General features: G+C 45.6%; 1 protein-coding gene and 1 long non-coding RNA gene across 2 annotated transcripts; one reads left to right on the top strand and one right to left on the bottom strand.

The window, feature by feature from the left end:
- Window positions 1–27,014, top strand: LOC134456747 (opsin-5-like). The gene is made up of 6 exons (XM_063208271.1): window positions 1–79; window positions 2,406–2,493; window positions 2,862–3,024; window positions 7,492–7,619; window positions 22,933–23,267; window positions 24,305–27,014. Exons 1-6 carry the CDS (start codon window positions 65–67, stop codon window positions 24,827–24,829), a joined length of 1,254 nt encoding a protein of 417 aa, XP_063064341.1. The 5' UTR covers window positions 1–64; the 3' UTR covers window positions 24,830–27,014.
- On the bottom strand, window positions 7,941–13,542 carry LOC134456748 (uncharacterized). The gene is made up of 2 exons (XR_010036368.1): window positions 13,315–13,542; window positions 7,941–8,138 (listed from the first exon to the last, which is right to left on the bottom strand). It is a non-coding gene; the product is annotated as an uncharacterized LOC134456748 (long non-coding RNA).
- Window positions 27,015–27,525: the final 511 nt, after the last annotated feature.

The raw sequence follows: 27,525 nt of genomic DNA, 5'->3' as shown, positions 1-27,525 counted from the left end.
GAAATCCATGAGGACATCACTGATGTGGTAATCACATCCCAGCAGAGTCCTACTGTGGGGAAAGATGCCCAAGCAAAAGGTGAAGAGATAACGGGGACAAATAGCAAATACATTACAACGACTTACATTAAAGGAGAACATGTAGGCTAGTCACATTGCATCAGTGGCGGCTGGTAGTCTGTCAAACAGGGGAGGCTGTTCAATTACAATATGTCCAGAATGCAAAAAAAAAAGGGGGGGGGGGGGGGGGGGGGGGGGGGGGGGTGGGGCTAGGGGGGGTCAATTTTGACACACATCTTACATTGGTCCTGAGCCACATATGGCCTCACACACTAAAGGACTCTTGTTGAAACAAATGTGTTAATCATTAATCATTATCCCCCTTGTAGCCTATTCATAAGGACATTTTTTTTTTTTTAATTATTATTATTATTATTATCATTAGGCCTACCTCCGCCACATAATGATGTGATTGAGTTTGCCTTCGTTGTCTTTGTTCATTACTGGGTGCACGGCTTAACTTACCACTAGAGGTCGCAAAATCTTTTACTATTATTTACCAGACATTGCCAACACAGTAGGAAACAAGGACTCGCCACTCACGGGACTTGGCAGTTAACCAGTTGGTCAGACACCACACCACGAAAGCTCAAAAGAAACGGTTGTTCTTCCCTACCTTTTTCACCAAGTCAATATTAGGCAGTGCTCTGCTCTGCTCCTTGATATTCATTTTCTCCTCATAAGGACGACTGGAATTCGCCAGAATTTAATCCACAATGCTTGGCATTTTGCATAGCTCTCTAGCTTTCTTGCAAGCTAGCCCTAACGAAAAGTAGGCAACTTCAACTTTTGAATTGGGAGATTAAAAAGGATAAGGACGTGCCACTATTAAGACTTTATTCGCAACACTAGGTTTACAAGAATATGTACACAAAACTGGAGTACACCGCAATGAATAGCTTCCCCACTGGTTACCACAACGAAACTTCTCAGTCAAATTAATAACATATCCGCATTTCGAAATGAAATCAACTACTGTAGCCTACTGACACGGGGTTCACCCAATCACAAGTCGGAGCTCCAGTCTCCGGTCCCTCCCCCCTCCTCTCTCTTCTCCATTCACTCCCAGTGAGGCTCAGTCTCAAAATCAAAAATATTTCACGGCAATAGCCAATGACCGTTTAGCATTTTTCCATTGAAAAAGCATACAATCCCACATGCCATTGAAGTCCATTGAGACTCGACTCGCTTGCGTTGTCTTGAGCGGAAAAAAACTTGTGCGAGCCTCGGGATCGTATTACAGATTGGTTTCATCTCTAAGTTGAGCACATGCATTTTCTATGGAGCTGGGTCTGAAATAGCAATGTTATTAAGTCGTGTAAAGCATTAGTTTACATACTATTCTCCGTGATTTTGGACAGGAGGCGGCGCCTCCCTTGTACTCAAGGAGGAATCGCCTCTGCATTGCATTGCACACGCTACCCTTGACTTGTCAGGATCGGACAGTGCAGCATTTTTTTTGTTCTGCCCTTCAGTGTTGCCAGATGTGTCTGACCAAATCCCGTCCAAAAGCTTCTCAAAAAACGTCAATATGCGCTAAATTCCGCCCAAATTCAACAATTTACATGGACTTCTATGGGCTCAAAACCGCTGAAAAAAACGCCAAATGGCCAAATTTCCCTGTTTTTACTCGCAGACGCTCGTCCCAAGTAGCCCAATTGGGCGGGCACCCGCCCAATCTGGCAACACTGCAGCCCTTTCAGAGATCCTTGGCATTCTAATGGGGGCATGGTTTGTTCAAACTATTTCTTTAAGTCTTAACATAGGCCTACTCAAAATATCATCCCAAAAATTATGCAACAACAGCGGACACCACAGCAATAACTTTTGGGATAAATGCCTGGGAACGCGTAAAGGGCTTACCAAAAAATACTGTGTCTTTGGGTATTGACAAGTCAAGGGTAACCTCAATACAATGGCGTGTTGAAATTGGCTGTAATTCTGCTTTAATGAAGGGGTTTCATGTGACTGAAGAGAGGTATAACCAATCACACTATTCATTAATGCATACAGTACACTGAGATATGAACAGAAACCACACACCATAGTGCCATTAAATGACTGTGTCTTCTACTGTGAAATTGTGTGGGCTAACTACTGTAAGCAATAGTAATGACAAGGACAGGAGTAGTATGATTCTGCCTGATCAGCTGATATTTTCTCTCTCTCTCTCTTTCTCTTTCTCTCTCGCGCTCTCTCTCTCTTTCTGCCTCTCTCTCTCTCTCTCTCTCTCTCTCTCTCTCTCTCTCTCTCTCTCTCTCTCTGTCTCTCTCTCTCTGTGTGTGTGTGTGTGTGTGTGTGTGTGTGTGTGTGTGTGTGTGTGCGTGTGTGTGTGTTTTCAACAGATGGGAAATGCTTCAGAGGCAGACCTCTTTGTTTCCACCATCTCAAAGGAGCATGATTATTTCATGGGCTCTGTGTACATCACTTTCTGTAAGTTCCCCTTCCCCATCACAGATGCAGCCTGTCTGCCTCCCGTCTCAGCCCTGGCCATGCTTGTCAAGTTACATAAAGCATCCAATGCCCATATAATTATTGAGGGGAATTCAAATTATTTCAGATATAAATCTGCTGGGAATGGGAATCTCATTTTGAAGAAGCAGACTAAAACATTAGATAAGATTAGATTTGACTTTATTGTCATTACACATTTATTGTAAGGATACAGAGTAACAAAATGCAGTTAAGTATCTAATCAGAAGTGCATATGTACAGACTGCAGTATTTACTGATAAATGCAGTACCCGCTGTATTTCCATTATATGGTATGCAACTTTAAGTGATCATGTTTCTCTGTGCAGGTATACTATCTCTTTTGGGGAATGGTCTTCTTCTCCTTGTAGCCTATCGGAAAAGGTCGTCTCTGAAGCCAGCTGAGTTTTTTATCGTCAACCTGTGCATCAGCGACCTTGGCATGACCTTGTCCCTCTTTCCTTTCGCCATCCCATCTTCATTTTCTCACAGGTGTGTGTGTGTGTGTTTTTGTGTTTGTGCTTGGGTTCCTCTTCTTTCAAAAAAGTGCAGAGAATACAAATATTATGTTAACTCAGCAGCATGTAGGCTATCCCTCAATACGTTTACAATAATTTTCCCCCCACTGCACACACACACACACACACACACACACACACACACACACACACACACACACACACACACACACACACACACACACACACACACACACACACAAAATAGCAGAAACGAAACAGAAACTGAATGTGCCAGAAATGGTTGTGCGCTGAACATCCTGTTGTGTTCCACAAGTTGTGAGCTTATCACAGTAAAGGGAGATTTTTCGTGCAGTTATGGTAGAGAAAAAAAAAATCCCCTTGACGTCAGACATTGAAGCAGGAAAAGTAGCATCTGTTGCGTTTGAAATTCCGCAACAACTGCATGTGTTGACAGACAGCAATTCATTCTGGGCTGGAAATATTGTATGACGGTTAGAAATCGTGTTCGACTTGACCAAATCCAGTTCAGCTGTGATGACATAATGTGTGACATGGTGTCAAACGCTAGGGGGATCAAAGCAATTGCATACAGACCATGCAACTCTGCAGTTGCTTATCTTCGTGGAATGCCGCATCTTGAAGTCGTTGGCCAAAAGTTCACTAACGTCTGTGTACACAGGTTGTCCCACAACCCTAAAAAGTTTGAAATTCACCCCACTTCAACTCCTCCTCCCCACCTGTCCCCCACATCTCACACGTGATGTGCTACGTAGATCAAACTGGGGTGAGCTCATCGTCTTGTTGAAATTTGTGTTCTACTTTAACCCTGTGAAACCTGAACCATGAAAGCAATGAGAGAAAATTCAAATTTTTGGGAATTTGCTTCAATATTGGTCCCTTATAAGAAATGTAAAAAAATCTAAATTTTGTTAAGGTCACTGAGATATTTAATGCATCATATATGATGCATCAGGCTTTTAATGAATGAAAATTCCAATTTCATGACCATTGAAAAATGACTTTTAATGCATTTACAACTTTTTTTTATTTAAAAAAGTCGTCAGACAATTTAATTTGAGGATTATCTTTAAATATTTAGTGAGATCCTGCCATTTTTTTAAGCCTATCCTTGTTTTAGCAGGACCATATTTTACATTTCCCACAGCCTGGTTGGGTAATTTTTTAAAATCTATGTAAAAACATAGCTGATCGAATGCTCAACAACCTATTTATGAGTGTAATATAGATCATTATTCATTTTTGATGTGTAATTTGAATATATGGGTCCATTACTACAATTGGACCATTTCTCCATTCACTTCAATGCATTTTTTACGAGATCATAATTTCAACATTTTGCATTACATTTTCAAAATTGCAAGTAAAACCTGTTTCTTAAGGAAATATCTTTGTCTTGAAGTAAAACAACTTGTGTGTTTTGTTAAACGATCGTCGTGGTATGCTTTGTAAGTTTCCCTATGGAGCAAATGCATTGATGGCTGACTTCCTGCCACCGCCGGATGGTGCTTATATGTTTCCTCAGTTTTAGCACGATCTCTCTGCAACACGGTGTAAAAATATAAACTCTTCCTTGATTAATTGCACAAAGCAAGTGTTTAAATTAAAGGATGTAGAGTTATATTTCGGAAATTTGTACACAAACCTTTTGCAATTTGACGATATCTCAGCGTCGGTCAGGGAAACCGCTTCTACTCCATTTTTGCATTTTTCGCTGAGCTGTGATCAACTTGTTGTTGACCGCTGCTCTCTTGTGGCGGTTTCCGTGTACTGCAGGACGTTTGGAAATGACATGCAGGATGTTTTTGAGATGGATTTTTTTTGTGTCAGCGTGGAGAGGGCTTTGAATTTGATGCATCATAGATGATGCATCCGGCGCGATAGGGTTAAACACCCGCACCGTGACGGCAAGTTCTCACTGACATACGGTAGTGTGCAGTCGTTGGTCAACTAAAGTTAGTCACAAATGCACCTATTAACTCACACACATCACTGTTTTCTATGGAAACCGGTAGTTGTTTTTCCTGCTTCATTTCAAAAACCTAACTTGTTTGATATCACAATGAAAAAGGCTAATTGTCGATTCGATAATTGGTCGAACATGCCTTTCAAACGGTAGCAAACATCTGTTAGCAAAATTACATTTTCAACGTCTACATGCAGACAGACAGCAATGCATTCTGGACTAGAAATGTTGCATGATGGTTAGAAATTTTGTCCAACTTAAACAAAATTCAGTCATGCTGTGACGAAGACACGAGACGTGTTTCATGATGTCAAACTCTCATAGGATCAATGTGATTTCAAAAGGACCTTGCAACTCCTGCAAACGCTTATCCTTGTCGATGTTTGTTGCAAGGGTCTGCATACCGCCTCCTAGGTGACGCACCCTTGAACTCTTGAACTGGTTGGTCAAAAGTTCACTGATATCTGTGTAGACCCAGGTGAAAAACCCATATACAATACAATACAATACATATACACCCAAGTTCAATAAAAGTATATTAACTTCATGCTTCTTTGGACTGCATTGGAACATTTCAAGTCTGTAAAAAGTATATCATGTTAAGTATTGTAAATATATAACAGGTATGCTTGAAGTATATTTACAGTACACTCCCAAGTACAACGAATAATATAAATGTAATACTACAATCCATGCTGGTCCTCAGAGCTTGTACATTACACACAGCCACATGTCACAGTAGTGATACAGTATGCATGCCTAGCACGACTGACATTTACAATCATTGCATTGTTACAGAGATTTCAGATACACATTTCACTTTATTTCATTCTTGTTCCACCTTCCTGCAGTTAATCATTTGAATTGATCACTAATGGTGACCTTTGATTATTTGTTTGAACAAGTAGTTCCAACTTACCTCTCACCATGATATCATGGGAAGTCTGAGCCTATATATACCAGAACATATACGTGACCATCATAATGACGGTGGGAACATGGCCATTTTTTTGTGTACCACTTTAAAATTTTAAAACTCCTACAATAAACGCAGAATATAACAATGAGTAATATTTTCATGCAAACCAAAGATATTCTTTAGAGGTAAATGGATTTCTGTTCGAGAAATTTAGCTCCAAGACGTGAATTGCATGATGGTACATGCATGATGGTGCATGATGGGTAAATGAACTTTGTGCAAGCACACTTTGAATATATTTGGGTGAAGTACAATCATGGTGCACTTAGAAAAAGTGTACTTGCAATATGTTAAAGCGATTTACTTTAAAGCGCACTATAGAAAATCACACTTCGAAGACATTTGGGTGAAGTGTAATCATATTGCACTTTAAAAAAGTACAATTGCAATATGCTATTAAAAAATACACTTTTAGTAAGTTCACTATTAGAACACTATTAGTATATTCCTCTAAATACACTTTAGCCAAACATCTTCGAAGTACACTTGAAGTATGGTTCGCTAAGTGTACTTTCTTTGAGAGCAACTTAATTACATCTAATTTTAAGTACACTTTAAATAAGCATATTGTAAACATACTTTTTCTTAGCACAAAAAGCACGAGTGCACTTTTAACATGCTAAGTACACTTCAGTCATGCTTTTATTGTACTAAATTGAACCACTTTTTCACCTGGGGATGCTTGTCCCACACCCCTAAAAATTTTACGATACACCCCACTTCAACTCCTCCTCCCCACCCTTCCCCCGACACCTCACATGTGATGTGCTATGTGTAGGTCAAACTGGTGTAAGATCATTGTCTCGTGTAAATTTGCGGTCGACTTTAAATGCCCTGTGTATAGAACCACTCACGCCATGACGGCAAGCTCTAGCTGACATACTTTTAAATGTCAGTCGACGTTGCGCAAAGTCATATGTGCCTAGTCTGTTGCTGTACGTTTTCCAACGTTGTGGCCAAACACATCACGTAGCATTAGTTTACGCAGGCTAGTGGACTAGCATAAGGCCGGCATATATCTCAATAATGAAATGGGCTACAAAAAAGAATACAGTGTCAAATGAAAGATAATTCTAAGGCACTTGATCGGGTGGTCAGCATTTTCTTTAACGATTCACTGTTGCGGGGTAGCTGATGCACAACATTTTGGGTAGTTCAGATGGACAGTACCCACTCAGCTTGGTACAGCCAGGCAAAAAACTAGGGCTAGTTTTCGATCTGTGCCATGCCATACTTAACTAATTGAAAAGCAATAAATGGTGGCTGCGTCGTGCCGTGTGGTGCAGTACTATAGACAACGCGTAGTGGAAAAGCGCCTCATGATGCCTTTGCCTGAACAGAACAAAGGTGCCATAGGCCCACGACTTGCACACACAACAGGGTGTTCAGCACGCCTTATGTCTGTTGAATGGCATGTGTTCCAAATGTTTTATGCATTTTAAACATGGCCTCCATTTGTCAATACTATCCTGCCTCACCCCCTTCTTTGCTCACTTCTGCCCTCTGTTGCCCAGGTGGTTGTTTGGAGAGGTCTTCTGCCAGGGCTATGCCATGTGTGGGGTGCTCTTTGGCCTCTGCAGCCTGACCAACCTCACCGTCCTCTCATCTGTATGCTGCCTCAAAGTATGCTTCCCACATTATGGTAAGCCCCATTCAAGATGTCACCACTAACCCTAGCCTAGTAGGCCTACAATAGGCAAACTTGCCTAGTACCATGAAATATTTTTGTCAGCCAAGTTGGTCTAGTTCTGCACCATTGACAGTGGAGCTGGATATCGATTCAAATTACTTAACGTAGACTAGTCCAGTGTTCCTCAACCTTTTTTTAGGCGAGGCCCCCTTTCAATTCGTGAAAAAATTCAAGGCACCCCAAACCACTGACTAGCATTTGTCGCCCCCTAGTGGCAACGCTTACAACACAGGTTTTAAATTTCCCAGCAACAAACACACACAGACAACAGTGTCAAAATCCAAATGGTTTCTTTATTTAAAGTTAAGTATGGGCCCTAACGTGTGTGTAGCTAAAGTGAAAGGAGGGAGTAAAAAGGGGGAGCTAGCTGGGAAGAGGAGGTGGTTCGGCACAGGTTTGCTCCTCAGGGGGTTTGTGGCAGGCGTTCGGGGAATGGTGTGCAGTCCAGCCGGGTTGGTGCGTCTCAGGGTTCTAGAAGAGAGCACAATGGGGTTTAGACATAGGGCATAGGAGTATGTTTGGGGAAAGTGGCACTCACGAAACCGACTCTGGTCAGAGTCTGCTGGGGGAGGTTACTGCGTCGGACAGCTTTGGCTGGAAGCCAAGATGATGTCGGAATGCGCCGCCGTCTGTCTGGGCCGGGATGCGCCGCCGTCTGTCTGGGCCGGGATGCGCCGCCGTCTGTCTGGGCCGGGATGCGCCGCCGTCTGTCTGGGCCGGGATGCGCCGCCGTCTGTCTGGGCCGGGATGCGCCGCCGTCTGTCTGGGCCGGGATGCGCCGCCGTCTGCCTGGCCGGGATGCGCCGCCGTCAGTCTGGGCCGGGATGCGCCGCCGTCTGTCTGGGCCGGGATGCGCCGCCGTCTGTCTGGACCGGGATGCGCCGCCGTCTGTCTGGACCGGGATGCGCCGCCGTCTGTCTGGACCGGGATGCGCCGTTCGGGGTTCGCCGTGTCGTCGGGGGTTCACCGTATCGTCGGGGGTTCACCGTATCGTCGGGGGTTCACCGGGGGTTCGCAGCGCCGTCGGGGGTTCGCAGCAGCAGGGCCGGGCAGAGCAGAGCAGAGCAGAGCAGAGCAGAGCAGAGCAGAGCAGAGCAGAGCAGAGCAGCAAGGCAGACTTGGCAGCAGCAACGCCGACAGGGGATCCTCTTCCGGTGCGCTCTCCTCCTGATCTGCACAAAGACTGGCCTTTTTATACCCCTTTGTACAGGTGGGGGCGGTTAGACACATTAGCATGTGATTGGACAATTCCAGCACGCAGGCATAGCCCTGATAATTGTCTATTACTTCGTGCACAGACTACAGGGTGTCTAATTAGTCCCAGTCACAGCTCACAGGAAGCTGCGCCCATATATGGGCATCCTCAATTAGTGGCCAGAGTGGGGAGAGGCATTTTGTGAACTCTGGTGGAAACCCAAGTCCAGGTGCTCATTAAGTTACTTGGGCAATCATTAGTAAAATCCACAGCAAGCAGGTTAGATAATCACTTAAAATGCACTGCAAACAGTTAAGATAAAAACTTAAAATGCACTGCAAACACGTTTGGTAAAACCACTAAACACTAAGGTAAAAACACTCACTCAGTTAAAAAAAGCACACGGGTTAAAAACACTGCAAAAAATTAGTAACTGTGGCACACTGTAAAAACTGGCCCAAACTTCATAACGTAGCACAGAACTTGGCCTGGTCCACTTGTGACATTTCCCCCCCACTTTTCTGGTGGTCGTCCCGACTACCTCATTGCCGTCCATACCTGATTGGGGGTTGACCCCTGGTTGATCTCTCGGACCGCCGTGTGGATTCTCCAGTGCCATTTGTAGGGGAGCTTGGTGAAGAGGAAACTGTTGTCTGGACTGCAGGGTTTCCTGGGTCCTGCTCTTCTCTGGGGCCCGAGGCCTGTGCTGTCGTGTCCGTTCCACCTCCGGGGGGCTCTTGGGTGCTTCCGGTGTTCTCTGCACCCGAGGTGGTGGCCTGGGCTTGGTCAGCGGGCTGGGTGTTGGCGCACTACTGGGACAGCTGCGACTGGTATACCAGGCCATAAGTGGAGGTGGCGAAGTGGATGGTTCCCCTCCTCCCGACTCTTCTCTGGGTATATCCACTGGGCAGCATCGCAGGTTGTTCCGGTGGATGGTTCTGGTGGGTCCCTCTCGACCTTCTGGGCAGATTACATAGACGGTTGGTCTACTCGTGGCTGAGCCTTCACCACCCAACGTCCGGGCCCCAACGTGGTGCCAGTTTGCCCCTCGCACGTCTGCGGAAGTTCCTTGGGAGGACCCTCTTCTCCTGGCAGGAGCTGGTTTACCTTTGCCCGTCGGTCATACCTTTTCTGGTCGCGCTGTTGTCGGTGCTGGGGTGTTGTTCTTCACCACACTGTAGACTTGGGTCAGCGTCCTATGATGTTGCTTCACCCAGTCGGTCCAGGGAGTGCTTCGTGGCCATGGAGGGCGAGTCCTACCACCCAGTCCACTGGAGGCGTGCATGCCGACCAAAGACAATGAAGTGCGGGGTCATGCCAGTCGAGCCATGGGTGGTATTGTTGTAAGCTTGCAACAACGATGGGAGTTTCTGTGGCCAGTGGTGCTGATCTGCTTCTGAAAGGGAGCTGAGAAGTGACAACAAAGTTTGATTAAACCTTTCGCACACACCGTTACCTTGGGGATGGTAAGGAGTGGTCCGAGACTGGCGACATCCATACAACTGGCACAGTTGTTCCATCACGGCTGATTGAAATGCCCCACCTTGGTCGGAGTGTATCCGCTCAGGGCAGCCCACCACTTGGATGACCGCAGCGTATAAGGCTTTGGCTGTGGTGGTAGCGGACTGGTCCTTCGTTGGTACTGCAAAAGCATACTTTGAGAATAAGTCGGTCATGACTAATATGTATGGAAAGGGGTCCCCTGGCCTTCCAAGTGACAAATAGTCTATTCCTAATATTTCAAAGGGATATGAAGTAGAAATAGGCATTAAAGGAGCTCTCACCTCAGGTCCAGGCTTTTGTCGGAGGCAGCGAGGGCAGACTGCTGTCCAAGTTTCCACGTCCTTGGTCATGCCAGGCCAGAAGAATCGTCTGCTTAGAACTTGCAAATCCTTTTCTGTTCCTTGATGTCCAAGGCTTTCGTGGTACTTCTGCCAAAGTTTTTCTGCTTCCTGATCCGGGACCAACACTTGCCAGTATGCCTCCCCAGTTGTTGGATCCAGGCAACGGCGTTGTAGTTGGTGGTCATTGATCTCAATCCTATCCCAATACCGGAGAAGCCGCTTGGCTTGGGCTGGGGCCCTCTCCTTCTCCTTGTGTTCGGGCCGTTGATCTACCATTTTCCAGTGCCGGACAAGTTGCAATGCTGGGTCCTGGAGTTGGCAGCTGTGCCACCGGTCTGAGGGTTGTTTGTGGTCTTCCGCACCAGACACTGCTCCTACCACCGCCTCTGTGCGTTCACCTGCACGTCTGGAGAGTGCGTCACAGTTCTTGTTTGCTCTACCTGGGCGGGAACTTGATGGTGTACCGGTAGTTGGCCAGTTGGTTCACCCATCGTTGCTCCACAGCTCCAAGGTTTGCTGTGGCCAGGTGCACCAGGGGGCTGTTGTCCGTGAAAGCTTCTATTGTTGCTCCCCAGAGGTAGTCCTTGAACTTCTCCGTTATGGCCCCATTTCAGGCCAACAGTTCGAGTTTGAAGGAACTATAGTTTTGGTCATTCCTCTCCGGGGGGTGTAGGCTGCGGCTGGCGAAGGCAATCACCCTGTCTTGTCCATTCTGGCTCTTGGGCCAATACGGCCCCCAAGCCCTCCAAGCTGGCATCGGTGTACAGCTTAAAGGGTCGGGTGAAATCTGCGTAGGCCAGGATTGGAGCACATACCAAGGCCTCCTTCAGCCGGTCAAAGGAGTCTTGGCAAGCTTCTGTCCAGTCAACCCGTGTGCTCCCCTGTCGTGTGGACGCCACTTCCCTGCAACAAGGCATGAAGAGGGCCTGCTGTCTTCGAAAAGCCCTGGATAAACCTCCTGTAGTATCCCGCAAATCCTAGGAAGGATCGCACTTGTTTTGACGGTCTTGGGGAACAGGCCACTCCCTCACCACTGCGGTCTTCTGCGGGTCTGTGGCTACCCCTTCATGACTGATAACATGGCCCAAATAGGTAACCTGTTGTTGAAACAACTTGCACTTTTTCGGTTGCAAACTTTAGGCCATGTTCATGCAATTTCCGGAATACCTGCTCCAGGTGGTGGAGGTGGCTGTCGAAGTCAGGCGAGAATACCACAACATCATCGAGGTAAATTAACAGGAAGTCATGCACCATGGACCCCAAGCACCTCTGCATGAGCCTCTGGAAGGTTGCTGGTGCATTACACAGGCCAAACGGCATGCGGTCGAACTCATAGAGCCCCATGGGAGTGGTGAATGCTGTCTTCTGGCGGTCTTGGGGGTCCATCTCCACTTGCCAGTACCCACTGGCCAGATCGAGAGTGGAATACCATCGAGCCTCCTTCAGTCCTGTGAGAGATTCTTCGATACGTGGAAGCGGGGTAAGCATCTTTGTGAGTCACCGCATTCAGTTTACGATAATCCACACAGAATCTCCAACTCCCATCCTTCTTTTTTACGAGGACCACTGGAGCTGCCCATGGACTGGAGCTTTCGCGGACCACCCCGTTGTCCAGCATCCCCTGAAGAAGGGTCCCGCAATTCTGGGTACAGGCTTGGAGGGACTGGGCGATAGCGCTCTCGACAGGGTGGTGCTGTGCCGGTAGGTATCTGATGCTGCACAATGTTGGTCCTGCCAAAGTCATCATCATGCATGGCAAACACAGCGCTCCACTTCCTTAGAAGCTGTTGCAGGCGTTGATGTTCATCCGGGCTCAGTCCATCGCCCTCTAGGGCCAAGAGTGGATGGTGACCTGAAAGTGTAGAGCAATCAGAAGGGTTAGACACAGCCCGGATGGCCACTTCCACAACTCCAGAGGAATCGGGCTGAACCACTAGGTCCTGCTCCAATTGAACATCACTCTCAGCAATTTGTGTCACCTTAGCCAAGGGTCGGCGCAGTGGGACCTCTAACTGGGTAGGGTTGGGGTTGCACATCCTCATTGGCAGTTTGGCTCCGTGCACCACTACTAGTGACCGTGCTACATACCATTCACCGTCGTGATCCTCAAGGTGTTCTATTAATGCATGATCAATCATCTGAGGGCTCCTTCTTGCAGGTGAGCCCACATGACCATTTCAGACTCTGGGGGGATAATGACAGGCGGCTGTCGGGGAAGTCTTGCTATACCTTGGAACGGGTGGTGGGAGCTGTAGTCGTTACCCGCTGGCACACAGAAAAGGCTTGTTTCCCAAGCTTGACCTGCTATTGGTGAGACAAGAGATTTAAATGCAGTCAACCCCGGATGTTTCCCCCTGGCCAACTCTTCCCAGCAATGTGCAATTACATTCATGCCAAGAATGGCATGGTCTGCTCCCATACACCCATCCTCCACCACCACAATCCCCTTCTGCGGTACCTGCACTCCCCCAACAGCAAAATCCATGACAGCATAGCCTACATAAGGTATGTGCAGCCCGTTAGCAGCTCTTAGGGTTAGCCAGGGAGAATCATTAGCACAGTTCATGTCAATATCCCCAAAATGTCTGGTGAAAAAGGTTTTACTCACCAGGGTGACCTGAGAGCCAGTGTCCAGGACGCATGGGATCTTTTTTCCATTAGCTTCCACTTCTACCCGTGGGCATTCTCCAACAATCTGGGACTTGGTGGTCACTCCAGCAGAATGGGCGACAGTCCCTGCCACATGCCCCTCTGTGGCAGGGGGCGCTAAAAACCCGAAGTAGACCTGCGTCGCAGTGGGCAAAACCTCTGGATGTGCCCAACTCCACCACAGTCCCTGCAGATGGGCCTCCCCTGTGCGTCCCATTGGAAAGATCCACTGCCTGATGGGGCCTGTTGGGGTCTTGGACGTACCTGGGGACCTCCGGACAGTTGAGGTAGAGCAGGAGATGGAGAGGTGGTGGAGTGGCTGGCCATCAGGGGGGTAGGTGACAGCTGCTTACGTAGTTCTTCCACAATGGAGACACTCATTTCTTTAATCTGACCTGCCACTTCTTTTGCGCATTTCTGCCTGAAGCTCGCTTTTCAGTTGGTTTTAGGTCAGGTGTGTTGTGGGTTGAGGTGTTTGGCTGGCGAAAGCTGCTGGTGAGGGAGTCATGGCAACGCCTTACCCAGCGTGATCTTTCTCCATGTTGCTGCTCTTGCTCAAGCGCCACAGCTTCTGTGCAGATAGCAGCAAAGGTTAGCTGTGGGTTGCGACGCACCTGTCTGTGAATCTCCTGCTGAATTGGGCCTGGTCTTAGGTTCAAAGTGAACTGGTCCAGCAAATATTCCCCTTCTTCTTCTTGGGTTGGTTCGCGTCCCTGCCAATCGAAGTACAGTTCACGCAGTTTCAGGATGAAAGACTCCACTCCTTCCTCCTGGCCTTGTCTGCAGCTGAAGAACCTTGACCGCCGTTGAGCTCGGCTTCCTCCATCACTGTACTTCTTCTGCAGGGTGTCAAGTAATGCCTTGGGGCTGGCCTTTTCTTCTGCCTTGAATAGCCGTGCCTGTCGTCTTGCCTCCCCATCTAGAGCTGCCAGCAGAAAATCCACCCCTTGTTGTGGAGTTAGCCCTTGGGCCTCTCAGCATGGCCTCTACCTGACTCCTCCATTGTCCAAATTTTCCTTTTTCTCCACTAAACCGAGGTATCCATGGTCCTCCCATGAACCATGGTACTAGCAATTGGGGTGCACCCTGGTTAGCTTCAGCTCCAGCATTTCCGCCCCCACCCTGATCGGTTCCACTACTGTGCGGATTTGACATTGTTGTGTGTTGTTGCTGGAATCCTGCCGACTACGCCAAAAAAGTGTCGCCCCCTAGTGGCAACGCTTACAACACAGGTTTTAAATTTCCCAGCAACAAACACACACAGACAACAGTGTCAAAATCCAAATGGTTTCTTTATTTAAAGTTAAGTATGGGCCCTAACGTGTGTGTAGCTAAAGTGAAAGGAGGGAGTAAAAAGGGGGAGCTAGCTGGGAAGAGGAGGTGGTTCGGCACAGGTTTGCTCCTCAGGGGGTTTGTGGCAGGCGTTCGGGGAATGGTGTGCAGTCCAGCCGGGTTGGTGCGTCTCGGGGTTCTAGAAGAGAGCACAATGGGGTTTAGACATAGGGCATAGGAGTATGTTTGGGGAAAGTGGCACTCACGAAACCGACTCTGGTCAGAGTCTGCTGGGGGAGGTTACTGCGTCGGACAGCTTTGGCTGGAAGCCAAGATGATGTCGGAATGCGCCGCCGTCTGTCTGGGCCGGGATGCGCCGCCGTCTGTCTGGGCCGGGATGCGCCGCCGTCTGTCTGGGCCGGGATGCGCCGCCGTCTGTCTGGGCCGGGATGCGCCGCCGTCTGTCTGGGCCGGGATGCGCCGCCGTCTGTCTGGGCCGGGATGCGCCGCCGTCTGCCTGGGCCGGGATGCGCCGCCGTCTGCCTGGGCCGGGATGCGCCGCCGTCTGCCTGGGCCGGGATGCGCCGCCGTCTGTCTGGACCGGGATGCGCCGCCGTCTGTCTGGACCGGGATGCGCCGCCGTCTGTCTGGACCGGGATGCGCCGTTCAGGGTTCGCCGTGTCGTCGGGGGTTCACCGTATCGTCGGGGGTTCACCGTGTCGTCGGGGGTTCGCCGGGGGTTCGCAGCGCCGTCGGGGGTTAGCAGCAGCAGGGCCGGGCAGAGCAGAGCAGAGCAGAGCAGAGCAGAGCAGAGCAGAGCAGAGCAGAGCAGAGCAGTCAAGGCAGACAGGCCTTGGCAGCAGCAACGCCGACAGGGGATCCTCTTCCGGTGCGCTCTCCTCCTGATCTGCACAAAGACTGGCCTTTTTATACCCCTTTGTACAGGTGGGGGCGGTTAGACACATTAGCATGTGATTGGACAATTCCAGCACGCAGGCATAGCCCTGATAATTGTCTATTACTTTGTGCACAGACTACAGGGTGTCTAATTAGTCCCAGTCACAGCTCACAGGAAGCTGCGCCCATATATGGGCATCCTCAATTAGTGGCCAGAGTGGGGAGAGGCATTTTGTGAACTCTGGTGGAAACCCAAGTCCAGGTGCTCATTAAGTTACTTGGGCAATCATTAGTAAAATCCACAGCAATCAGGTTAGATAAACACTTAAAATGCACTGCAAACAGTTAAGATAAAAACTTAAATGCACTGCAAACACGTTTGGTAAAACCACTAAACACTAAGTTAAAAACACTCACTCAGTTAGAAAAGCACACGGGTTAAAAACACTGCAAAAAATTAGTAACTGTGGCACACTGTAAAAACTGGCCCAAACTTCATAACGTAGCACAGAACTTGGCCTGGTCCACTTGTGACACATTAACTTATAAATTTAGACAAATGTATAATATTACATAATTTATTTATCAGCCATGTTTCCGCGGCACCCCTGAGAGGGTCCCGCGGCACCCCAGGGTGCCCCGTCACCCCTGTTGAGAAACACTGGACTAGTCGACTAACGTAAGGCCAATAGATACACTGTAAAAAATAGCTGTTAATTTAGGGCAATTCTGCAACAGCATTCTACTGTTTTTCGAAAAAACAGACAACTACTGTGAAAATACTACTTTGAGTCACGTATTGAGCACAAACAGTAAGTACTGCACAAAAGCATTGGCCGTTGTGGAAACAGCCAAGTTATTTTAGGCAGCACCATTGAAACCCATTCATCCTCCACTTGTCCGTGATCACCATCAAGCTTCAATACCACCTGAAGAACTTAAGTCATTCTCACTGGTTAAAGATTCTCTGATACTATCAAGCATGATGAAACAATTTCTAAGGAAACAACAATACTTAAAAGGTGCTTGATGCAGCAAAGTATGAGTAGCACATGCATTTTGATAGTGATGAACGTTTGAATGGCTGAAACATTTTAAGAACTTGCAACACTCTTGCAACAAGCAGTCCCATCTAAACCAATCTGCTAATCAGTGCCTGGCCTCACCTGAGTACTAAGGGCTGTTGTGCCATTATTCAATTACAACCTTCACCTGCCAAATCCCTGATGACTCTGGTCACATGGTACCCTTGCACCTGTATATAAATCTGGACTATCAACACTTCAGTTGCTTGCCTGCCTGCTGGCTGGCCTGCATGGCACAGCATAGCACTTGCTTGCCTACAAGCTTGCCTACAAGCTTGCTTACAGGCTTGCATACTTTCCTCTGTGTGAAAGCTTGCTTTGTGGCACTTGCTGTGTGTGGCATCATTTGTGGCATCATTGCATATAATGTGCCTGCTGCAAATTAGGCATTGCTTTGAGAGCTAGCTTGTAGTGCTGATTTTTTTGCTGTGCTACTTGGTGCAAATTACGTTTTTACAGACTGACCAATGCTATTTTCATCATTGGCTCATCAAGAGCTGATACATTAAAAAGCCCCCCTCACACCCTCCAATTTTCATTGTAACATAGTGTAACATAGTGGCGGTACGCGCCCCTTTAAGTCACGGCAAGTAGTTTGATGCGTCCTGGGTGTGGCATGTTACAGGTGCGAACCATTCGCCACTACCTGCACCGGTTTTAAAAATCATGGCACTGGTTACCCGGGGGAAGATGCTGCTTTAGTGTTTGTGGCGAGGCCGCCAGTTATATCCAGTCGTCTGTCGCTTTGAGGCTCAGGCCCGTGTCTGCACTCACGAAAACGTGGCTGTTTCGTGAGTGAGATGGTCCTATGGCTGAGCGTCTTGTGAAGCGAGACCGAGTTCTCCTTAGAACGCTGGATTTTGGATCAACAAGTCGCATAGGCTTGTGGTATGTATCTTCTAGTGCTGTGCAGTGTCTCCCTCCCTACATTAAGTGTGCTATAGTGTGCAGTGTATCTCACCTGCCGTCATATCTTATTAGGCTTTTATATGGATGCCGCGCGTCTTGCTGCCAACTGCTGCACTAGGCTTATGGGCGCCTCACCACCAGTTACGGTATGTCTCCAAATTACTTCCTCCAGTAATATTGAATTGTATAATGACTGGTTACTCATGCGCTTTGGTAATTTTTGTGTGCAGGTAGCCTGGTGGTCCCTACGCCGGGCTGTTGGATGCGAACAGGCTGTTGTTTTGCTTTACTAAAGTGCACCGAGTGCGCGCATATGAAATGGTTACGGTAGTGAAGTCATAGTCGCTCGCTGGAAAGAGAGCCAGCCGTGATCTAGTGTGTGTGTGAGTGCGCGTGTGTACACCTTTTTTCATTTGTTTGTCTTACTTCTGGATTGGTACACCATACCTGTAATAGACCACCCTATTGTCTGGGTACCCCCCACGACCCAAGCTCCTTGTTTGCAGTGTTATTGTACAAATTGTGTGCCATACTAACAGTGTGGGTTGCCGTGTGTGTTTTATTGTAAATTTACTCTTCACTAACTGTGGAGCTCTAAGAGGGTGGGAAACCCAGGCCATATTGGCTCAGACGTGGGGTTGTGTACTTAATACCCTTTAGTGCATGTGTAATTTTAAAGACTTTGCATCTGTACAGAAATAAAAGAAAAGAGCTTAATTGTCCCCAGTCACCCTGTCTCCGTGATCCTTTACGTACCTGCGTGCCTTGCACATCACCTTTTAGAGGGCAAAACACCTCCCTCTTGGCGTAGTCGGATTTCAATGTTTAAACTTGGTAACTAGTATTTTGATTAATGACGAATTAAGGTCCACCTGGGTACAATAGCACTGCGTAGGTCTGCACTGAAATTGTATTCATGCCCCACTCATTCAAAGGACCACCGCAAACCAACATCTCAATATAGCATAGTGGCGGCATGGTATCATGCTCAAGTCACTTCAGTCATGGTGACCGATGGGACGGTGGGGCGGTAACATGGCCAGGGTATGGAGAATGATGGGTGGGAGGGAAGTTGCCATGGCTATATTCATGAATGCAACTATGACCCAGTAATTGCCTGCTATATCACAGTACATCTTCAACTTTTTAACTGTAGTGTACCGTTATTTTACCTATACTACTGTATAAATATTGTAGAGCACTTTTAGTTTAACAATACTAATACTGTGAACGTTCTGTAGTACTGTTATTTTAACAGTTCAATTGCTGCTGAAAAATAGTTATATACTGTGGTACATTAAACAGTACTGAGCTGTATTTGAAGAGCTCTTTTCCAAAACGCTATATGAACCATTTTTGACTTTTTGCATTTTAATATTGGAATTGACTGTTGAGAGGTCCTGTCATCTATGTGTGAATTCTTGCCATTCAAATGTTTTGAGAACATACTTTAAAACCTCTATAAAAATGCATTTTGCAATGCATTTCAATGGAATGTCCAATACAAAAATGTCAATTTCCCAACATTCTATAAAATGGATATATCTCATTTTGGAAAAGAGCTCTTCATTTGATGTTTGGTGTAAAATAACAGTAGAATTACAGGTAAATATAATTGCCAGTAACTGCCGTTATTTTGCAGGGAAAATCTCTTACAGTGTATCTATATCTATATAGTTTGAGCAACATCATATTTGGATACTACAATGATGATTTCTACCTTTGATTTTAATATCAAAGTAATAAAAGTGTCAAACTTAAGAGAAGGTAGTTGATCGGGTGGCCACCATGATTTTTTTCCCCGATTCACCGAAGGGCAAGCTGATGCAATGCATTCTGGGTAGTAGGCAGCGACAATACCCACTCAGCTCAGTTCAGCCGGCTGAAAAAATGAGGGCTGGTTTTCAAGCTGTGCTGTGCCGTACTTGCTAATCGAGACGAAATAAAAAGCGGCCGGCGTTCCGTATCGTGTCGGGCTGTAGGCCTACTGAGTATAAAAAGGGCAGTGGAAAAGGGCTTATTGTGACAGGTGCATTTTAGCCCCCTAAAAGGGATATTTTTTTTAAACCAGAGTTTTAAAAGGTGGAGTCGTGTACATTACCGAGAGGCCGAAACTGATATGTTTTCAAATATATTCATATGCATGTAAACAGCCTCTGAATCCCTAGAACAGGGCCAGACTTTGCCGGCTGGCCCTCACCCCCTATTGTAACAGAATACATTAAGATCAAGATTCAAGATTATTTTTGTCCGTCCCAAGGTAAATAAGTTTTGGACATGTCTTAGCTGCACATACTGTAACACACAACACACAACAGCACAAAAAACACATCCTATCTATTGGGTCTCATTCTCTGTCTGACTGATCCATTTAATTGAAATGTGAAATTATGTTGAATTAGAAAAGGAATGTGAGGGGTTATGAGTCTGCTTTGCATATTATGAAAATACTTTTCTCTGATTTGTACACCAAACATGACATGCTGTAATAAACAGGCTCCATAGAACATTTCAGTTCCAGATTGTTTCTTTCCCTTTTCAACCGCTGCTCCCATTTTTCCTCTTTCACCCCTCCTCTATGGTTGCACATCGTACTGCGTTAATAATGAGACCTCTTTGTTCTGTTACACATTTTGATATACAGTACATGTATGTCAGCTTCCATTGAGTCAACTGGAAAATTACCCTGAGGGCACCTGAAAAATGCATAAAGAATCAGTGACACAGAACGGTGTGCAGGGCCGGTTTTTAGCATAGGCCGGCTAGGCGGTCGCCTAGAGCGCCATGTGAAGAAGGGGCGCCGAAATGGCGCTCTCCTATGCGTAATTTTGCGATATGAAGTTTTTTTATGAAGTCGCAATCAACAAAGAGTGGCGAAAGCGCTCCTCACGGCAAAGCGCCCCTCAGCCAATAGTAATATCTCTTCCAACTGTCTCTGGGAAGTCTGTGAACCAATAAACAGACAGTTCTGAGAAAGGGGGCGGGACGAGTGACAGCGTTCGGTCTATTTTGAATTTGGAGACTCACTCGAGAGACAGAGGGGGCAAGCGCAAACAGTAGTGCTGCTCTGCTGGATGGAGATTATTATGTTCTCATTAAACCAGTCATTGCATGATGCAGGAGTTTCAGAGGGTGTTTTGGAACTATGTGATGTAATCAGCAACCGTTTGTGATTATGGAAAGCCTAATAGTTATGAGGTTACTATTTGGAATTAGAGAGAAAAAGAGCTTTGTTTTTGATCAGAGAAATCGCTAGTTAGCATGCTAACATTAGCCAAGTATGCCAAGCAATGAAATCCAGTAAAGTAGCTGTTAGTAGCCTACTCACTACTCACTAACACCCACCTGATATCATAATACTTGCTTAGGTTGACAAGCAATGTAAAGTAAGACTGGTGCAATGTTTAAAACAATTTTAGCTGCCATATCTCCTTCCATCCACATGAATTACCTGCTTGTTGTAAGCTTAAAAAAACATTAACTTCCAGACCAGAATGACATAGCCTACATTAATCATGTAACAGAACCATGCACAGCAGACAAGTGAGGCTATTTACTATATTTTGTATATTATGAAATTCAATAGCGTGACAGCTCTTCTCCCTTTCTCTCACCCTGTCCCTCCAAACACATAGATAGCCCCCTTCTCATTCTCCTACTCACAAATGCACCACTATTTCCAGTCCAGAAATGAAATTGGTTTGGAAGACAGCACAAATGTGTAGCTTATTAAAATTATTATGCTGCCATGCTTTGTGATGCTGTAGATAGTGTAGATCAATGCAGACCTCCTTGGTAGGCTTATTGTCTACACATGCATTTTACATGCAAATGTACTGTATCACTCTCCTGGCATTTCAATTTCACGTTACAATTCAAACACATTGATAACCTCCCTCTCATCTGGGGTTGGGGGCCCCACCACCATCACATCCAACACACCACACAGTGAAGCTACTTTCATGCGACTCAATCTGATGTGTTGGTCGCCTGTCAAAAAGAACCACAAATCCATTTGATGAAAAACGGTTATTGTTCTTGATGCTATTTAGTTAAGCTTACTAAGGATATTAGTCTTGTGTTCTGTGAGGTATAAGAAAGATTTTTTTTTTAAAAAGAAGGGGGGGGGGGGGGGGGGGCGCCAGAAATCAAACTCGCCTAGGGCACCAAATAAGCCAGAACCGGCCCTGACGGTGTGTGTGTGTGTGTGTGTGTGTGTGTGAGAGAGAGAGAGAGAGAGAGAGAGAGAGAGAGAGAGAGAGAGAGAGAGAGAGAGAGAGAGAGAGAGAGAGAACGAGAGAGAGAGAAAGAGAGAGAGAGAGAGAGGGAGGCTTAAGCCAGGGTGAATTTATTATTATTTACTTTATCATCACGGCATTTTGCCCTGTCGAGTCCGCTGCTGTAGGAAATTATGCTGGCTTACAGCAGTCTTGTCTGGCCAGGCAGACCACAGAAATAATTTAATGCCGTTTTTACTTCAAATATGGACCGCTAAGTGTATCTTTATTGGAATCAAAGTTGCCTTGAGTCGTTCCACACAGGAAGGAGTACAGAACATCAGGGAAAGGAATTCTGTGCCCTGGACATGCCCTGGCCCTCATATTGCACACTGGTCCGCCAGTGGAACCCTGTACTAGTAATTGAAAAGACTTTCCTTCCATAGTGCTGCACTACTATGACATTACACACTCTTAAGTAATGTGTTACAACAACTAGATCGTTGTCATTCTGGTAACATCAGTCAGTCATTATGACTTTAAAAAGGCTTCCCTTTAATTTTTTATTCGCATAACAACTACATTTATTTTGTTTGTTGCTGAAACTTGAAGTGCAGTAAAAAAATAAAATGTTATTTTATGTAGTAATAAACACCACATAGAGACACTTACTGTAACTGGTGCCGGAGGATTTGCTAGATAAACTTTTATTACCCAATCACATTATGGAACATAATTCAGAGAAAAAAAACATTTTAAGTGCCTTAAAACATTCCTGCACCATCCTTATTGCACTATTGTCACCATGTTCTGACATTGTCATGTCCAAAATCCTATCATATTAGTGCAAGTTTGCATTAAGAACGACATAATCATGAATAATACTTTGTGGAGATGTGTCAACAGTGTTGCCAAGTGGAAAATGTTGGAACTACTGTACCAAAACTTCAAAATTATCGTTTTTGGACGGGGAATTATCGTGTACACACAAACCAAATAGCTCTTTCAAGGCAACTGAAGGAAAGCTCTGAAATTATTGTATGTTGTGTGTTTTTTTTTCCACATCATTGATTGAGGACAAACGTAAAGTACAAATACAATAATTATCATACATCTGGCAACACTGTGTGCTAATAACACATCACAGTATTTATTTACTTTTTCCCTTGATATTTCCACTTATCTTCTTCTCCTCAGGAAGCAAGTTCTCCTCTTCCCATGCGTTACTCCTGGTGGCGGGAGTGTGGGGCTACGCCTCAGTCTTTGCTATCGGGCCCTTGGTCAGGTGGGGTCTGTATGGGCCAGAGCCCTATGGCACGGCCTGCTGTATTGACTGGTATGCGCCCACCTACGACCTCCTGGCCATGTCCTACATCATCTGTCTTTTCCTCTTCTGCTACGTCGTGCCTTGCACCATCATCTTCCTCTCCTACGCCTCCATCCTGCTCACCGTGCGGGGCTCCCGCCAGGCTGTACAGCAGCACGTGTCGCCACAAACCAAGACCACCAATGCACACACTCTCATCGTCAAGGTGAGCTAAGACAAGAGCCGAATGTACTGTCCATGCATGCAGTCTATGCCCATAGGTTTTCAACACCAAGACAAAGAAGTGAATTGTTCTATTTTTCCAGTAGACCAGACATGAACAAAGATCTCGTAACTTACTGACATAATCCAGGTAGCATTGACTTTATTTGTCACTCATTAGAATGCCTGGACACAGCTGATTTTGAACATAGCTGGAAATGTTAACAAAAAACTCAAGTTAAACTCAGTTAGGATGACAGCTACAGTTTGAAGGAGGGTTATGATTACAGGTAAGATAATGGTATGTAATCATCTCTCCATAGTACTGTATATATTGGTGCTTGACACATCGACACTGAGTCAAACAATACTCCTAATACATGCCTACCAATGGGAGAGATGTCACCCCACCTGGCTGTAGACTCATAATGCATGCTGTTCCACCAGTGGAATGCTCTAATAGTCATTGTAAAGTTAACTACTATAGTACTACACAACTATGACATACAGTGACTTTAGCGATACACTGTGACTTGGTCATTGCCATTCTGATAATATCAAACTTAGGGCCTTTAGCAATATACTGTGACTTGGTCATTGCCATTCTAATACCAAATTTATAAAGCTACAGTATGTCTTAACGGGTTACACTGAGATACAGTAGATCGGGTACTCTGGCTGCCATACTAAACAACAGGCTTGTTGGAGTGCAGTCAGGGCATAGCCTTAAACCTAATGAGATATTCAGTAAGAGAGTAATGAGATTTGTACAAACAGTCTATTCACACAAATGCCTCTCGCTCTGTACTTCTGCCATCCAGGATGACAAACATACTGATGTCAAGTCATCACTAGATTTAAGAAAGAAGACAATAATGACAGTAATACATCTATTAAAAAACCTTGTGGTTCACTTCTCACCAGAGTCAATAAATTTGCTGTTAATTAATAATGTATGCACATCTGTTAATGTTGTGTTTTGTAATGTTTAACGCAAAGGTGTTTCCGAAACTTAAACCCGTGTGTATGTTTCTTGCACAGCTGTCTGTGGCCGTATGCATTGGTTTCCTCGGCGCCTGGAGCCCTTATGCGGCTATCGCCATGTGGGCAGCCTTTGTGGACCAGGAGGTGATTCCGCCGTTTGCCTTCGCCCTGGCAGCAGTCTTTGCAAAGTCCTCCACCATCTACAATCCAGTGGTCTACTTGCTCTTCAAGCCCAACTTCCGCAAATCTTTGTGCCGGGACACTGCACAGATCCGCCACAAGATCTACTCAAGCACGGCAGGCAAGGGTAGCCCCAATGTGGGCCTGAAGGATCCCCTCCAGCCGGCTTCGCTGCGCAAAAACAAAGATCTGAGCAACTCCAACGGGCTGTCGGAGAACCACGCAGCCTGTTTGCACTGTGCTGAAACGGGGAGCAAAGCTTGCAGCAGTGCAGTTGGGGGCTCAGGCATACGCAGCCATGTCCCCATATCTCTTCAGACTATGTGTGTTCTCACAGACTCTGGCCACAGTGAGGTCACCGTCTGTCAGCTCCCTGACAACATGGATAACTACTTTCTCTAGGGTCGGACTGGGATTGGCATCAACTTACTGTAGATTGTAGACAACAGAAATGGGTGAAAATATGGATGAATGAATGGATGTGTGAAGGATGTCAGAAGAGAATCATCAGACGGTGCGTAACCCACCTAGATATCCTGCTTCCTAGGTTGGACCTCAGTCTTTAGAGAGGTAGTCATTCTCGGTGTGTATTTTGTAAGTCAGAGTCAAGTGTATTTAAGCCGGTTAAAAAAAGATATTGCTGCAAGTAACAATAGTCATGTTAAGCAACAAAAAATGTTGCAACAACCTGGAAAAGTTGCCAGGCAAATGCAGCCAGTGAGGTGTGGCCTAAAAGAAGTTTCAGATAAATACAAAGGTACAGTACTGTTTGAGAATAGAAAACATGGGATCTTGGCATTAACATGGAATCAGGTGGCACTATATATGATATAAATGTGCAGAAAGTTCAAAACTTTCAGCAAAGTGATTTTACCAATTCAGGAAATAAATTTAGCTGGTGTAATCATATCTTCACGAGTACAGTACATGGACCTCTATACTAAATGAAATACTGAGATGTCTCATAGCAAACATTTGGTTATACCATCTCCTCGTACTATTAATTCCATTCGTACAGAAGGTCTAGAACTGCAGTCCTGGAAGGGACCACCGGTAATCGTTTTTTTCAATGTCATGAACAAATGCTGGCAGTTGAATAACATAGGATATGTATTTCAAATTTCAACAGAGTTCACCCCTCCCTGAACTGAACAGTTCTCAGTTAGGCAGTTCCAGACTCTCTGTGACATTAGTATGAGAAGATGGTAAAACCACGCTAAGCAAAAACAGGGATTCTGGATTACAGAGATAGCAATGACTTCTCTGAGACCAAAGTTCTGTTTATGTGAACTACTGAATATTTTACTTACAGTATTGTACAGGTCTGTGACTATATTGTATCTGTTGACATATAATTCAATATCATTACAGTATGTGGTGAAACTGGGTAATCAATTATGAATTATTGTGCAATGCCCGTAACTCTCTCATCAACCATTGCATCTGGAGACAGAGAACTCTGACAGAGAAATTCCAAAAACTTTTCAGAGGAATTCCAAGTCTTTGTTATGCAACAGATGGAATAGAGTAGGTGGACAAACTTCAGGTTGCATCACACCTGAAGTACTGAATGGAGAATAGACAATTCTCCATCCGGACCTCTCCACGCTCACCAAAATGGTAAAAGCAAACACTTAACTTCTAATGTTTTCTCAGAGATGGTTGATTCTCCAATCATTAAACCTTAAAAGTGCCAAAACATGTCTGTGCTACCAGGTTAGGTTTCAGGATGAGCTTTGATTTAGGCACAGTTAAATGTTCTCTGTACTGACAGAGAAATTAAACCAAAGTTAGATGATTAAAGCAAATTAACTAAAGGGAAAAATGAGTGGATGAAATTCGTAAAAATCCTGCCATGAAGAATCATCTGCATCTTCAAACTCAAGACTGGACAATAGTCTGGCCTTGCCGAACGGATGTGAAAGGGTGTGACAATAGGATACAGTAGATGGCCACACAGAGAATTACCCAACCTTTTGGGAGAGTGCATGGGTAGAACTTTGTCCTACCACATGAACTGAACCAGAAACCTCATCTTCAGGGCCATGTATTTATTTTGACAATGTATAGACTGTCACTGATGTCATTTCCGAAATTATTATTGATTCAGATCAATCCATCAAGGAACTTTTCACATTTTCTTTGCATTACATTGTCTTGAAGAAAAGCAAGTGACTGTCATGATGCTCGCTACAGACTCCTTTTCTTATTGAGTAGGCAGACGGGATCTGTCTAAAAATACCCAATCTGGAGATCAATGATCTTTTGCTGTTACGTTTGCCTGCCTCTTTGCAATACTGTGAAGCATGACTTTATCTGGTGTCCCTGTTCACACAATTTGCCTGCCTCATATTACAGTCCAATGCTCTGCCCCCATACATGAACTCAATGTTTGTACTGTATATCTGTCATGCCATTATGCTGTATTTGAAAAAAAAAGTCTTTTGACTTCTTCTGTAATTACAGTATTATTGTTGCTGATTGCTCCATGATGACATTATTACATAGGCACTGTACAAAAGCTTTACCGAGATGGAGGTTATTTGGGTTGAGTTATAATTCTGTATCGACAACAGCCAAGAATAAAAGTTCAAATTAAATTGAATAAGAAATAATATGTTAATTACACATCCTTGTTACCTCTTCTCCTCCCCCACCTTCTCCCCAAATATTTATTTGCTCCGCGAATTGGTTTAGAAAAGAAAGGATGAACTGCTGATTTACAGCTGTGTTTGTTCCATTTTCTCCTTCGCAGTCAGAGGTGGGCCCTATTTGCAGGAAAACAGCAGTGGAACCTGTTATGTCCTCCGCCTCTCTCTCTCTCTCTCTCTCTCTCTCTTCTCTCTCTCTTCTCTCTCTCTTCTCTCTCTCTCTCTCTCTTCCCCTTCTCTCTCTCTTCCCCTTCTCTCTCTCTTCCCCCTCTCTCTCTCTCTCTTCCCCCTCTCTCTCTCTCTCTTCCCCTTCTCTCTCTCTTCCCCCTCTCTCTCTCTCTCTCTCCCTTCCCCTTCTATCTCTCTCTCTCTCTCTCCCTTCCCCTTCTCTCTCTCTCTCTCTCTCCCTCCCCCCCCCCCCCTCTCTCTCTCTCTCTCTCTCTCTCT

Source organism: Engraulis encrasicolus, chromosome 10 (assembly GCF_034702125.1).
Source record: "Engraulis encrasicolus isolate BLACKSEA-1 chromosome 10, IST_EnEncr_1.0, whole genome shotgun sequence".
In the NCBI taxonomy this organism is placed as follows: Eukaryota; Metazoa; Chordata; class Actinopteri; order Clupeiformes; family Engraulidae; genus Engraulis; species Engraulis encrasicolus.
The sequence above is the reverse complement of the archived record's forward strand: the minus strand, read 5'-3'. Positions and strand labels throughout refer to the sequence as shown.

What these genes read in the sequence shown, in the direction of transcription:
- LOC134456747 (XM_063208271.1), top strand. An exon ending in CTCTGTGTACATCACTTTCT is followed by an intron (nt 2,494 to 2,861) that starts GTAAGTTCCCCT and finishes TTCTCTGTGCAG; the next exon opens with GTATACTATCTCTTTTGGGG. An exon ending in CACACACTCTCATCGTCAAG is followed by an intron (nt 23,268 to 24,304) that starts GTGAGCTAAGAC and finishes TTTCTTGCACAG; the next exon opens with CTGTCTGTGGCCGTATGCAT.